This window comes from Eumetopias jubatus, unplaced genomic scaffold (assembly GCF_037043125.1).
Source record: "Eumetopias jubatus isolate StellerSeaLion01/CBP00866 unplaced genomic scaffold, mEumJub1_p1.0 scaffold_4, whole genome shotgun sequence".
Taxonomy (NCBI): domain Eukaryota; kingdom Metazoa; phylum Chordata; class Mammalia; order Carnivora; family Otariidae; genus Eumetopias; species Eumetopias jubatus.
This window is the reverse complement of record NW_028274810.1, coordinates 250,980-264,460: the sequence shown is the minus strand read 5'-3', so window position 1 is coordinate 264,460 and position 13,481 is coordinate 250,980. Positions and strand designations below refer to the sequence as shown.

At 37.2% G+C, this 13,481-nt stretch overlaps 1 protein-coding gene across 1 annotated transcript; it reads right to left on the bottom strand.

Annotated features, from left to right (window-relative positions):
• Positions 1–464: 464 nt before the first annotated feature.
• Positions 465–13,175, bottom strand: LOC148164442 (DNA topoisomerase 2-binding protein 1-like). Its single transcript, XM_088022891.1, has 5 exons — positions 13,118–13,175; positions 11,994–12,131; positions 9,978–10,067; positions 9,643–9,804; positions 465–769 (listed from the first exon to the last, which is right to left on the bottom strand). The coding sequence occupies exons 2-5, from the start codon at positions 12,042–12,044 to the stop codon at positions 626–628; spliced, it is 447 nt and encodes a 148-aa protein (XP_087879017.1). The 5' UTR covers positions 12,045–12,131; positions 13,118–13,175; the 3' UTR covers positions 465–625.
• Positions 13,176–13,481: the final 306 nt, after the last annotated feature.

The window sequence follows — 13,481 nt, the reverse complement described above, 5'->3', positions numbered from 1 at the left end:
CATTTATTGCTTCAAAAAGAGAATGGACACCAAAATGCTTTGCATTTAAAAACTTAACTAATTTGAGTCACTTTTATTTATTATTTTCCAAGTTTTGGCACCCAAACTTGGCAAACATCATGGAGATCTGTACAAACATGCATATACATATATACACTCACATATTTAAGTTTAAAGCCTCAGTTCCTCAAACCTTGTACTCAGGCTCCTGTTAAAAAGAGGGAAAGGGGTGAGAAGAATCAGGGAAAACATGAAAAAAATCCCAGTTGATAACTTCCTTATTGTTACGAATTAAAGCTGGCATTTTAAAGTAAAATCCATCACCTTACTAAAACTTCCACTAAGCTACAGCCTCGGATATTAAATAAACAGCCCCATACACACTTCAATGTGGTTTAATGACAAGATGGCTGAGGATCTGTTTTGTTATTTCAGGTAAAAGTTAATATTTCAGTGGTTAAAATTTCAGGTGTTAAAAACTAACTACAAGCAAGGTCATCATTATACTCTGAAGCTGAATTCTTCTACAGCCGCTTGTCTTTAAATTACTATGCAAATCCAAGACAGTAACATTCAGGCTTTATAATTAAAATACTAATGTTTGGTGACTAAAGAGTAAACATGATTAGTTTACTCTAGGTCGTTTGATTTTATTTTTCTCTGTAGGAGCTTTCCTCTTCTGTGATAATCCAGGCCCAGGTTCCTTATTATTCGGAAGAAATGAAATCGCTTCTGGCAGACAGTAATTTTCTACTTGAGGAGGGGATTCCTATAAAAGGGAAAAACACTGTTCATTTTTCCTTGACTGTGCTTTTGAACCAGAAAAAACTTGAGATTTGTCTTTTAAGGTATGCTACTTAGCACTTATCACATTTAGGGAACAGAACCTGTGTGACAAAATCTCACCTTTTATCAGAAAAATAGATTTATAGCTCAGGTGGAATGGGGCCAGCTCAGATCTTGATAATGGTTTCATTTGTAAAAAGGTATGGTTAAGAAGTGACACCTTATACTTAGTGTCGATTTTTAAAAATATTTAAACATGTGAGGTAGGTGTTTTTTTATTTTACAGATAAGATAAAAAAAGGTTAAATAACATATAACTAGCAGGAGTTAAAGCCAAAATTCATACATTGCCTCTAAAACCCTTAAAATTCTCTTCCTCACAACCATATTCCAACCCAAAACGACCTTTCCCTCATTAAAAGTGTGATAAAAATTTTCTAGCAAGATGGCAGACTGGAAAACATGAAAATGCATCACCATAAAATACTGAGTAAGTGCCTTTTGATTCAACTCTTCCCTGGATGACAACTTCCGACCCAAATATGTTAAAAGCAACTACCCCAAGACACTGGAGAGGAAATGAGATCAGGCAAATACCAAAGGGGTTGACACTGGGTAGGGAGTGAATTTCTCTTCATTTTTGTTTTTGTTGTAAGGAGAAGTCGGTATTATGAGGGCCAAGTCACAACAGAAAACATGTAGTAATGGCCTGAAACCACAGCCACTGGAAAATGAGGTGGGAAATCCCAGGAGGGAGCAGGGGAAGCCTCACACTCGGGTATGAAATCTGCCCAAATCTTTGCCCTCTCACCATGGATGCGCAGAGGCGGCTCAAGTAAGGCTAAAGCTTTGATCCCGCACTCACTGCAAGAGGTGCCTGGTAAGCAAACAGAATGGCATTCCCTAAGGAACGTAACAGAATCTAGTTTTTACAACTTAGACGCATGCAAATTACTCCACATCTGAAGAACATGACCCATTCTCAAGAAAAAACAATCAGAATCCAAAAACCCAATAAAGATCTAAAACTTATATGTATTGAAAATTACAAAATGTTCATGAAGGAAATCAAAGACGACTTAAATATGCTGTATTCATGGACTGAAAGACTGAACATAGTGAAGATGTCAATTCACTTAAATTGATCTGTAGGTTTAATGTGATTCCTATCAAAATCGTAGCAAGATGTTTTCATAGGCATATAGATAAGCTTATTTAAAAACTTAAAAGGTATAGGCCCTAGAAAAGCTAAAAGGATCTTGAAAAAGAAGAGTAAAGAGGAATCGCTACCTAATATCAGATATAAGAAGAAAGATGCTATTGCAGAGGGAAAGACCTAGATCAATAGACCCCCAACATATGCCAAACTGAATTTTGACCAAGGTGTAAAAGCAACTAAGTGGAGGACAGTTCTTTTACGGTGGAGCAATTGGACATTCTGAGTGACCTAAACTTCACACCTTCTGTGAAAACCTCACACCTCATGACATTTATGAAGCACACCAAAGGCATTCACTCTTGACTAGCCATTATGGAACTGCAAATTAAAACCACAATGAGAGATTACTACATACCAACTGAAATGGCTAAAAAAAAGTGACAAATGCCAATAAGGATACAGAAAAACGATCACTTATAACAGTGGTAGGAATGTAAAATATGACCACTCTGGAAACACACTTAGGAATTTATCCCAATGCAATGAAATCTTATTTCCACATAAAATATGTGCAAAAAAATGTTCATAGCAGCTTTAGTCATAATAGCCCCAAAGTAGAAACAACCCAGATGTCCTTCAATAGGCTAATGGTTAAGCTGTAGATCTCAAATGTTCAATAAAAAGTAATAAAATCACTGATACAAGCAACACCTGAATGATTCCGAAGGGAATCTTGCTAAAAAAAAAAGCCGGGGCGCCTGGGTGGCTCAGTCGTTAAGTGTCTGCCTCCGGCTCAGGTCATGATCCTGGAGTCCCGGGATCGAATCCCACATCAGGCTCCCTGCTCAACGGGAGGCCTGCTTCTCTCTCTCCCACTCCCCCTGCTTGTGTTCCTGCTCTCTCTCTGTCAAATAAATAGATGAAATCTTAAAAAAAAAAAAAGCCAATCCGAAAAGATTACACACTATATTGATTCCATTTAAGATTTAAAGACACTGACAACAGATTAGTGGTTGACAGGTGTAAGAGACCGCTGGGAGAAGAGAATGAAGGGAAGGAGGTGGGTGTAGTTAAAAAAAAAAAAGGCAAAATGAATGATTGCTGTAGCGATAGATTGTTCTGTATCTTGACTGTGGTGGCAGACACATGAAGCAGAAGTGGGGAAATTGGGGGCGCCTGGGTGGCTCAGTTGGTTAGGCGACTGCCTTCGGCTCAGGTCATGATCCCAGAGTCCTGGGATCGAGTCCCACATCGGGCTTCCTGCTCAGCAGGGAGTCTGCTTCTCCCTCTGACCCTCTTCCCCCTCGTGCTCTCTCTCATTCTCTCTCTCTCAAATAAATAAAATCTTAAAAAAAAGTGGGGAAATCGGAATAAGTTTGGATTGCATCAGGTCAATATCCTGGCTGTAATACTGTCTTATATTGTTGCAAGATATCATCCCCTGGGGGAAACTATTATTTCTTACAATTGCATGTAAAGCTACCGATTACCTCAAAATAAAAGCAGTCTTGCTCATGACCCCGATGTTGGAAATAGTAGACAATGATACCAAAGCAGCTCTTATCCTTGAAATGAGTGAAATGAAAAAGTAGAAAAATAGAAACCATAAAAAAGAGCTGATTCTAGATATAAAAAAATTTAATATCTAAATAAGAAAATCTCCTGTAAGAGCCTTTAGAATGAAAATAACAGGAAAAAAATCAGTGAAGTAATAAATAGGAATTAGTCAATCAGAAAACACAGAAAGTAAATATGGCCTGAAGGACCTGAGGGAGGGACCTGTGGGACAATATCAAAAGGTACGAGTGATTAAATTCCCATATAGACAGGAAAGAATGGAGAAGTAATTGTCAAAATTTCTCAAGTTTGGTGAAAGAGAGAAATTTACAGATTGAAGAAGCTCTGCAGAAAAAGCAGGATTAATATAAAGAAACTACACCTGGAAGTATCATAAATGGTGAAAATCAAAGATGAAACAGCCAGAAGAAAAAATGAGACACTGCACTGCATACAGGAGAAGAAATCAAATTACCACTGACTTCTCAGAAATAACGGAGGCCAGCAGAAAGTGGAGTCGTTAGTAAAAAACACTATCAACCCTAAATCCTATGCCCTACAAAAAGATCCTTCAGGCATAATGGTAAAATAGACACTCTCAAATAAAAGAAAACTAGAATTGGTCCCATCAGACTTATACTACAAATCAAAGTTTTGGGCTGAAGGAAAACTGATACCAGATAGGATAAATATAAGACTGTATTTTTCCTTTTAATTTCCTCAAAATACATAGGACCGTTTAAGCAAGTTTTGTTTTATGGCAGAACACTGTTCTGTGGAGCTGTAAGAGACAAGGGAAAATATACAAGTCTACAGAAAGTTTGCTGGCCCCTGCTTTACGTTGAAGGACCGGACACTAAATATTTCAGGCTGTGTGGGAGAGATGGTCTCTGTTGCAATTACTCAGCCCAGTGTTGCACTGCAAAAGCAGAAGAGAGAACATGTAAATGAGTGAATGGAGCTGTGTTCCAGTAAAACTTTGTAACACAGGCAGTGGAGAGGGTTTGGCCTGTGGGCTACAGTTTATTGGCCCCTGGTTTAAAGGATAGGGGAAGTAAAGGAACCTATATGAGTGTAAGATTTCTACATTCCATGTGAAGTGGCACAATATCATTTTAGCTAGACTATAAAAAGTTAAGTATATTATAATCCATAGAGCAAAACACACCCTGCCTCCAACAAAAAAGGCAAGAAAGAAAGAACACAGGAACAAAGACAAATTGAAAACTGCAAAAAAAAAAAAAAAACCCTAAATCCAATCATATCAATAATTACACGATGGACTAAACAGTCTAAAGAATAAAAAAAACCCAACGATACCCTTTTTAAAAGAAAGCCATTTCAAATATAAAGGAAAATTCCATTTACAATTGCATCAAGAATAAAATAGGGACAAATTTAATCAAGGAGATAAAAGACTTGTACATTGAAAACTAGACAACATTGGGGCGCCTCGGTGGCTCAGTCTTAAGCGTCTACCTTCGGCTCAGGTCCTGGGATTGAGCCTTGCATTGGGCTGCCTGCTCGGCGGGAAGCCTGCTTCTCCCTCTCCCACTCCCCCTGCTTGTGTTCCTGTTCTTGCTATTTCTCTCTCTGTCAAATAAATAAAATCTTAAAAAAAAGAAAACTAGGCAACACTGATGAAATAGAAGATGACACAAATAAATGGAAAGATATTCCATGCTCATGGACTGGAAAAATTAACACTATTAAAATGTCCACACTACCCAAAGCAACCCACAGATTCAATGCAATCCCTATCAAAATTTCAATGGCATTTTTTCTAGAAATAGAACTAACAATCCTAAAGTTTGTATGGAATCACAAAGACTCCAAATAGCCAAAGCAATCTTTTTTTTTTTTTAAGAGTTATTTATTTTTTGACAGAGAGACACAGCGAGAGAGGGAACACAAGCAGAGGGAGCGGGAAAGGGAGAAGCAGGCTTCCCGTGGAGCAGGGAGCCTGATGCGGGGCTCGATCCCAGGACCCTGGGATCATGACCTGAGCCGAAGGCAGACGCTTAATGACTGAGCCACTCAGGCGCCCCTAGCCAAAGCAATCTTGAGAAAGGAGAACAAAGCTGGAGGCATCATGCTCCCTGATTTTAAACTGTATTACAAAACTATGGTAACCAAACAGTATGGTACTACCACATACACAGACACACAGATCAAGAGAACAGAACAGAAAACCCTGAAATAAACCCAGGCATACTCGATCAATTACAAAGGAGCCAAGAACATACAAAAGGAAAAGGACAGTTTCTTCAATAAATGGTGTTGGAAAAACTAGACAGCTACATGCAAAAGACTGAAACAGGACCACTATCTTATACCATACACAAAAATAAACTCAAAATGGATTAAAGATTCGGATGAAAGACATGAAACTATAAAACTAAAAGAAAATATACGTCATGAGCTCTCTGACATTGGTCTTGGTAAAAATTTTTTGGATTTCACACCAAAATGAAAAGAAACACAAGCAAAAATTAACATGTGGGGAGACATCAAATTAAAAAGCTCATGCATAGTAAAGGACACCATCAGCAAAAGGAAAGGCAACCTAAGAAAGGGAGAAAATATTTGCAAATCATCTATCGGATAGGGGTTAATATCCCAAACCATGTGATTAAAAAATGGGCAGAGATCTGAATAGACATTTCCCCAAAGACACAGATGGTCAACAGGTATACGAAAAGGTGCTCAACGTCACTAATCATCAAAGAAACGCAAATCAAAATCATAACAAGATATTACCTAACACATGTTGGAATAGCTGTTATCAAAAAGACAAGTGTTGATGAGGATATGGAGAAACGAGAACTCTTGTGTACTTCTGGTGGGAATGTAAACTGATGCAGCCATTATTTTTTTTTCCTCAAAAAATTAAAAATATAACTACCTTAAGAGTACACTTAGTTCGATGAGCACTGAGCAATTGTTGAATCATTATATTGCACACCTGAAACTAATAACACTGTGTTAAATACAATCTTAAAAAAAAGGAACTACCTTATGATTCAACAGTTCCAACCTCTATGTATTTATCCAAAAGAAATAAAAACATTAATTCAAAAAGATATCTGCTCTCCTATGTTCACTGCAGCATTATTTACCATAGCTAAGATATGAAAACCTGAGTGTCCACTGACAGATGGATAAAGAAAATTCACACACACACACACAATGGATTAATCAGCCATAAAAAAATATTTCAGCCAAGGAAACCCTGCCAACTGCAGCAACATGGATGGACCTTGATGGCATGATGCAAAGTGAAATAAGTCAGAAAAAGACAAATACTAGATGATTTCACTTACAAGTGGAACCTAATATAAAAAACGGGTGCCTGGGTGGCTCAGTCAGTTAAGCATCTGCCTTCGGCTCAGGTCATGATCCCAGGATCCTGGGATTGACTGCCGCATCGGGCTCCCTGCTCAGTAAGGAGCCTGCTTCTCCCTCTTGCACTCCCCCTGCTCGTGTGCTCTCTGTCAAATAAATAAATAAAATCTTAAAAAAATAAAAAAATAAAAAAAAACCCAAATGAGATAGATACAAAGAACTGACTGGGGGTTGCTAGATGCAGGGTGTGAGGGCTGGGGGAAATGGGTAAGGGTGAACAAGAGGTACAAACTTACAGTTATAAAATAAGCCCTGAGGATGTAATATACAACATGGTGACTGTAGTTGTTAATATTGTATGGTATATTTGAAAGTTGGAAGAGACTCAATCTTGGGAGTTCTTATCATAAGAAAGAAAATCTCATTATGTATGGTGATAATTTTGCATATATAGTCATGAATACATACAACTCTTATGCTGAACATCTGAAATTAATGTCATATGTCATTGTATCTCAAAAAAAAAAAAAAAGGTGGCCAGATTCTTCCTTCAGGCAGACTGGAAGATTCCTCTTTGGAGCAATTGAAACAATTCAAGAAGTATATGCAAGTATGAACCCAGACGACAGTCCCCAACAATTAGACCACAAAGACTATTGCATCCGGATCAAAACTGCCAAGACCCAACTGTGTGCTCAGTACTTCCAATCAGCTTAGACAAAGACCCAAACAAAGAGGAAAATGCAGTTTAGTGGATAGAGAATATACCGAAATAAGTTAAAAAAAAATCAATAAATCCTCTGAGATCCAGTAGAAGGTATTACATCTATGAAGCAAAAAAGATATTAAAAAATTAAAATGTAAATTCAAAAAACTTTTAAAAAGGTCCTGATTATTAAAAACATGATCGCAAAATGAAGAGCTGATAAAAGGAGAAGACTGAACTGAGGGAACCTCTCAAAAAGTGAAGATTATAAAAATAGTGGTGAAATAAGAAGATCCAATATACAAGTAGCAGAAGTACTAGAGAGAACAGAAAGTGGAGGGAAAAAAAATCATCATTGAAATAATTCAAGATTTCCCAGAACTGAAAGACACAAGTTACCAAACCAGAAGAGGCCTACCACGTGCAGTATAATAAAAAGAGACCCTCATGATAGCCTATCATTTTGAAATTTCAGAAAACTAGGGACAAAAAGAGCTTCCTACTAGATTAGTTACATATAACAGATTATGAATCAAAATGGCTTTAACTACTCAACAGCAACACTAGAAGCAAGGAGATAAGCAATCAAAAGTCTAAGGAGAAAATAGGTTCCAACCTAGAATTTGATGCCCATCTAAACGATAAAAGAAATGCAATCACGGAAAAAAAGAATTTTCACACAAAGAAAATCTCAGTTTATCTCCCATGTGCTTTCTCAAGAAGTTACTATAAGAACACCTTCAACCAGATGAGAGCAGATCAGGATGACATGGGATATAGAAACAGGAGATCCAACAGAGAAGAGAAAGGATGATGAATGGAGATCCTGGGATGACACCAGTTTGTAGAAGTAGACGGTGACCATCCAGATTGGAACAGTATGGCTAAGGACATGTTGAAGGCTTTCATCACCAAGATCCCTGCAGCCACTGCACCCAGCTTTTTAATTAATGCTCCCCCCCGCCCCCCCCTCAGCATTTAACCTGAGGTCAGAACACTGGGGTGGGCCTATCTCAAGAGCCTTACTTGTGCTTGGCTTATCTTGACCATGAACTTGAACATGAAGTCACTACTCTCCCTTCCCTAGTCTACTGCTTTGCCCCCACAGAAGTATTCTGTTTTATCTACTTCTGAGAGCTAGGTAGGAAATAATGAGCTCAGATGTAGAAATACAGAGCAGCCCACTCCCCCCACTGCATTCCTCCAGAAATCTAGTGTCTGACACACAATACAACCCTGAGAAAAGCAGGGAACAAAAAAACTTGAGTTTTTAAAAAAAGTGATTTAGGTGTTTCTAGGAGTTAGTATTGGCTTACCAATTCCAATCAGTACATCCCACCGCTTTATGACAAAGGTTTTATTGTTTATGTTTTAGCCATTCTTTCTATATATCCTGAGCAACTCCCAAACACAAACAGTAAAAATTACACAGCAGGCTAAGTTTTGGCTTCCCCTTATTTCTATACCATTATGTTTGAAATCCTTTGGAGTGAGACATTTATTATCATGTATCCTACCTTGCTGATTCCTGATGGCATTTTAGGTGTTCTGGCATCAGAAAGATTTTTCTTTGCTCATTCAAATCAAAACTTAGGCTATTTGTGAACAGCAATATTCCAACATTATAGAGGGCACTTTTAAAACTTTTAGAGGTACTTAGATTTTTTTTAATTTTTTTTTAAGATTTTATTTATTTGAGAGAGAGAAGGAGATAAAGAGAGAGAGAGCATGAGACGGGGGAGGGTCAGAGGGAGAAGCAGACTCCCTGCTGAGCAGGGAGCCCGATGTGGGACTCGATCCCGGGACTCCAGGATCATGACCTGAGCCGAAGGCAGTCACTTAACCATCTGAGCCACCCAGGCGCCCAGAGGTACTTAGATTTTTATACCTGCTTCATTTAACTCCAAGCTAAATGTTTACATATGTACTCATTATTATAGAAAGTAGAATGAAACTGAATGAAATGAAAGCGAACTGGAGCCAAACATGCTATTAATAAACAAGCCAAGGGTTTTGCTGTGTGGTCACATCCCTATATATATAAGCCTATCTCTGGTGATGAGGAGATCAAGGACAAAATCTTACAAACCTGCATCAGATAATCAGCAATGTACTCTGTTTTCAAGCAGTACACATTTTGGGTGGCAGCTTCTGCTATATTAACCCCTGAGTCATCTGGTTTCAGTTTATTGAAGTCAGAAAAGAGATGTGTGGCTTCTTTAAATAAAGGTACAGAATGACCAGGTAGTACCTAAAGAAAAAATAAGAAATAAGAAGCTATCAGTTTCCCAGAGTAGTTCAACTGTATCATCTGTACTTAAGGATTGTCATCTCACCAAGTACCGAAAATTAAGAACTGATCATAGCAACCTTGTTTGAAAAATAATTTGTGTAAAAAATTCTGTAAATTGACTGAATACAAACCTTTGCTCCTCCTGACTGAAGAAGGCGTTTGAATCCTGCTTCTCGGGATTGGTCAACATATAAGATAACTTTCCACCCACTAAATGCCCCCTACAAATGAAAATATAATCAGTGTTGAAATTATTTGGGAAATAAATGCAAATAATACATTATTTTATCTGTAAATTTAGTTTTATGTCAACAAATAATCTTATAACCTTTACCAAGTGCCACAGTGGTAATTGTCTCTGGTCAGAATATTCTGAAAACACACAACCATGGTGTTTGGCACACAGTAGGTCATCAATAAATACTTGAAGAATGAAGGAAAATGTTTTAATGAATAACATGAAAACAAAGCAACTTGACTTTTGTTTAGCCTTTTCTTGTATTTTTTCTTATAATTAATCCAGGGTAGAACTTAATGCACAACTTCTCAAATTAGATGAAGCCCTCCTTATATTTCTCTTGAAAATGTTTGTGAATTAGAAATATAAAACATTTCACTAGGGAATAACAACAAAAGCCAGTGGAATTACTCTAAAAGAAGGGAATTAAGGCTAACAAGGGCTTGGACACAGGAGAGAACTCAGAATACATCGCACAAGATTATTTAAAACTTGGGTTTCTAACCTTTATGTGAGCCATGGACCCCTTTGACAGTCCAGTGAAACCTATGGATCTGTTCTCTAAATAATTCTTTTAAAGAAACAGCTTTATTGAAATGTAATTTCTGTGCTATATTAATAATGTTTTAAAATACTGGTTTTAACATAAAGTGTAAAGGATTACAAAAAAACCCATTTTATTAAAAATAAAATATTTACAAATTTGTGACAGATGTGCTTCTATATTAATGAATTAAATAAATAGTGGTGGCTGGATAGATTATTATAATTTTGAAGTATAAAGACAGATGGTAGCTACACTTGTGGTGAGCATAATGAATTGTTGTCAAATCTGTTACATACCTGAAACTAATGTAACACTGTGCATCAACTATATTTCAATGAAAAAAAATTGAACATAAGCAGTATCTCAAGATACTTGGAATTATAATGCAAAGCAAAGATATCTTATTTCTGTTGGGGTAAAATCACAAGTACTATTAATAGTGCTGTGATTTTTACCTAGACTTCTATAATAAAAGGAAATGTTTTCAATTGGAGGTTAGTAAAAATAAGGATGTATTCCCTGCCCCATCCAAAGTGTATAAACAGCCTTCCTGAATGTGATCTACAACTCCTTTGGGAGAGTCTGTGGATCCCATGTTAAGAACCCTTGAAGGTAGATGCTGAAGAGTCTTTGGAAGAAATACAGTATGGGTCACATTTTACACATATATTTAAATTATTTTTATGTCTTTTTACTTTTAAAAAAAAAAAGACTTATGGGAGTGCCTGGGTGGCTCAGTCGTTAGGCATCTGCCTTCGGCTCAGCTCATGATCTCAGTGTCCTGGGATCGAGCCCCGCATTGGGCTCCCTGCTCAGCGGGGAGTCTGCTTCTCCCTCCCACTCCCCCTGCTTGTGTTCCCTCTCTGGCTGTGTCTCTCTCTGTCAAATAAACAAAATCTTAAAAAAATAATAATAATAAAAGATTTATGTATTTAAGAGACAGTATGTGCACTAGTGTGCACATGCACAGTGGGGAGAGAGGCAGAGGAAGAGGGAGAGAATCTCCAGCAAACTCCAGGCTGAGCGAGGAGTCCGATGGCAGGGCTTGATCTCATCACCCTAAGATCATGACCTGAGTTAAAATCAAGAATTGGATGCCTAACTGCCTGAGCCACCCAGGCACCCCATTTACACATATATTTTTAATAGAGCCATCAACATTATATATATCTTCCTTGTAATCATAATTAAAATTAGGAATTAACATTAAGCCCAATTTAGAATGCCCAAACTAAGTATATCAACAAAGCATAAAAGACAAGTAGAATTATTATTTTGTTAATAAGCATATTCTCTTAAAATTAAAATCTGTAATAGTCATGACACTGAATGCCGTTCATATCACCATATATATGTTAATACCTCAACGATGCCTGATTCTTGTCTTTGCTGGAGTTTTTTCCTCCATCTCATTGCTGCAAGTGCTAGTCTTCGTTGCTGAACATTGATTCCAGTCAAAACATCGAGTATGGAACTACTTCCCCATTCATAGTCTTCTTCCTAGACAATTAGTAGAATAAACTTTGGATCTGGTCCTACAATATGTCCTCAAGGAGTCCACGATCATTTAAGAGTTAAAAGCTATACATTCAGTTGTTATAAATACAGAGCACTAAATAAGCATCAGTTTATGAACATAGAGGAAAGAAATGTACATTAATTTGGCTTCATAGGAGGGTCAAGTATATCTGGCTTTTAATTAGAAATCAGAAAAATACTGCATACGTTTCTAAGAAATACAGGTAACTACACCTTAGTAATTGGTAATATATAGATTATTGGGCTTCATCCATTTTAAGATGAACTTCACAGAAGGACATGTTCTCAGTGGAGGTATGTGTTAACACCTTGATTACCTGTCCAAAGAAATCATATCCCTAAGGGATCTTGATTGAAAACTTCAAAAACTACATGATAGATATTACTGTGATGGTTAGTTAGGGACCAAAATATTTCAGACAATATTTAAAAAAAAATGTTCTTTTTTAAAAAGATTTTGTCAGAGGGAGAGCGAGCTGAGTGTGAGCATGAGCAGGGGGGAGGGGCTGAGGGAGAAGCACGCTCCCCACCGAACAAGGAGCCAATGCGGGACTTGATCCCGGTACCCTGCGATCATGACCTGAACCAAAGGCAGATGCTTAACTGACTGAGCCACCCACACGTCCCCAAACAATTTAATATTTAATGGGCTGGCAGTAAGGATAAAAAGTTTACAATGAAGTAATCCTGAAGTTTTCTAATGTTATTCCAAAGAGGGGGAAAAAAAAGCCCAGATTAAAATTAAATAAAACTCATATAACTGAGAATCTGGGTCTGTGATCTCTAAATTTTTTTGCTCTGTTAATCTGGACCTTGTAAAATTGGTATAATCTAATTGGTCATATTTGGTTATTTCAATTATATGAATGGTTAGTGTAGATACTAGAATCAATTAGGACAATTACTTTTAACGAAAAATGATTCTTCATGTTAGTTTGAATACATACCAGCACGAAGTGTCCAGCAGTCCGGCATGCTTCCACGTAGGAGCGATGAAGCACCCATTTCCCAGCTGCCACTGAGGCTAAATACTTCTCGTTTCGAAGTGGATGTCCCACAACAATGTGTGTACAATTGGGATCAAAGCACTGTTTCTCTATTACTAATCCACCTAAAGTAGAGAAAAATTGATACGTGATTGGAATTCTTAACTTCTTCCTAGGAAAGACATGTCAACTCTGCATAGAAATTATTTATAAATAAAATGCACCAAATAAACTGAAAAACCTTGACTGACAATTATTTTACTTCACATACATTTTTTAAAATATTTTTTTACTAACATAATAAAATAAAATAAGAAATATGTAT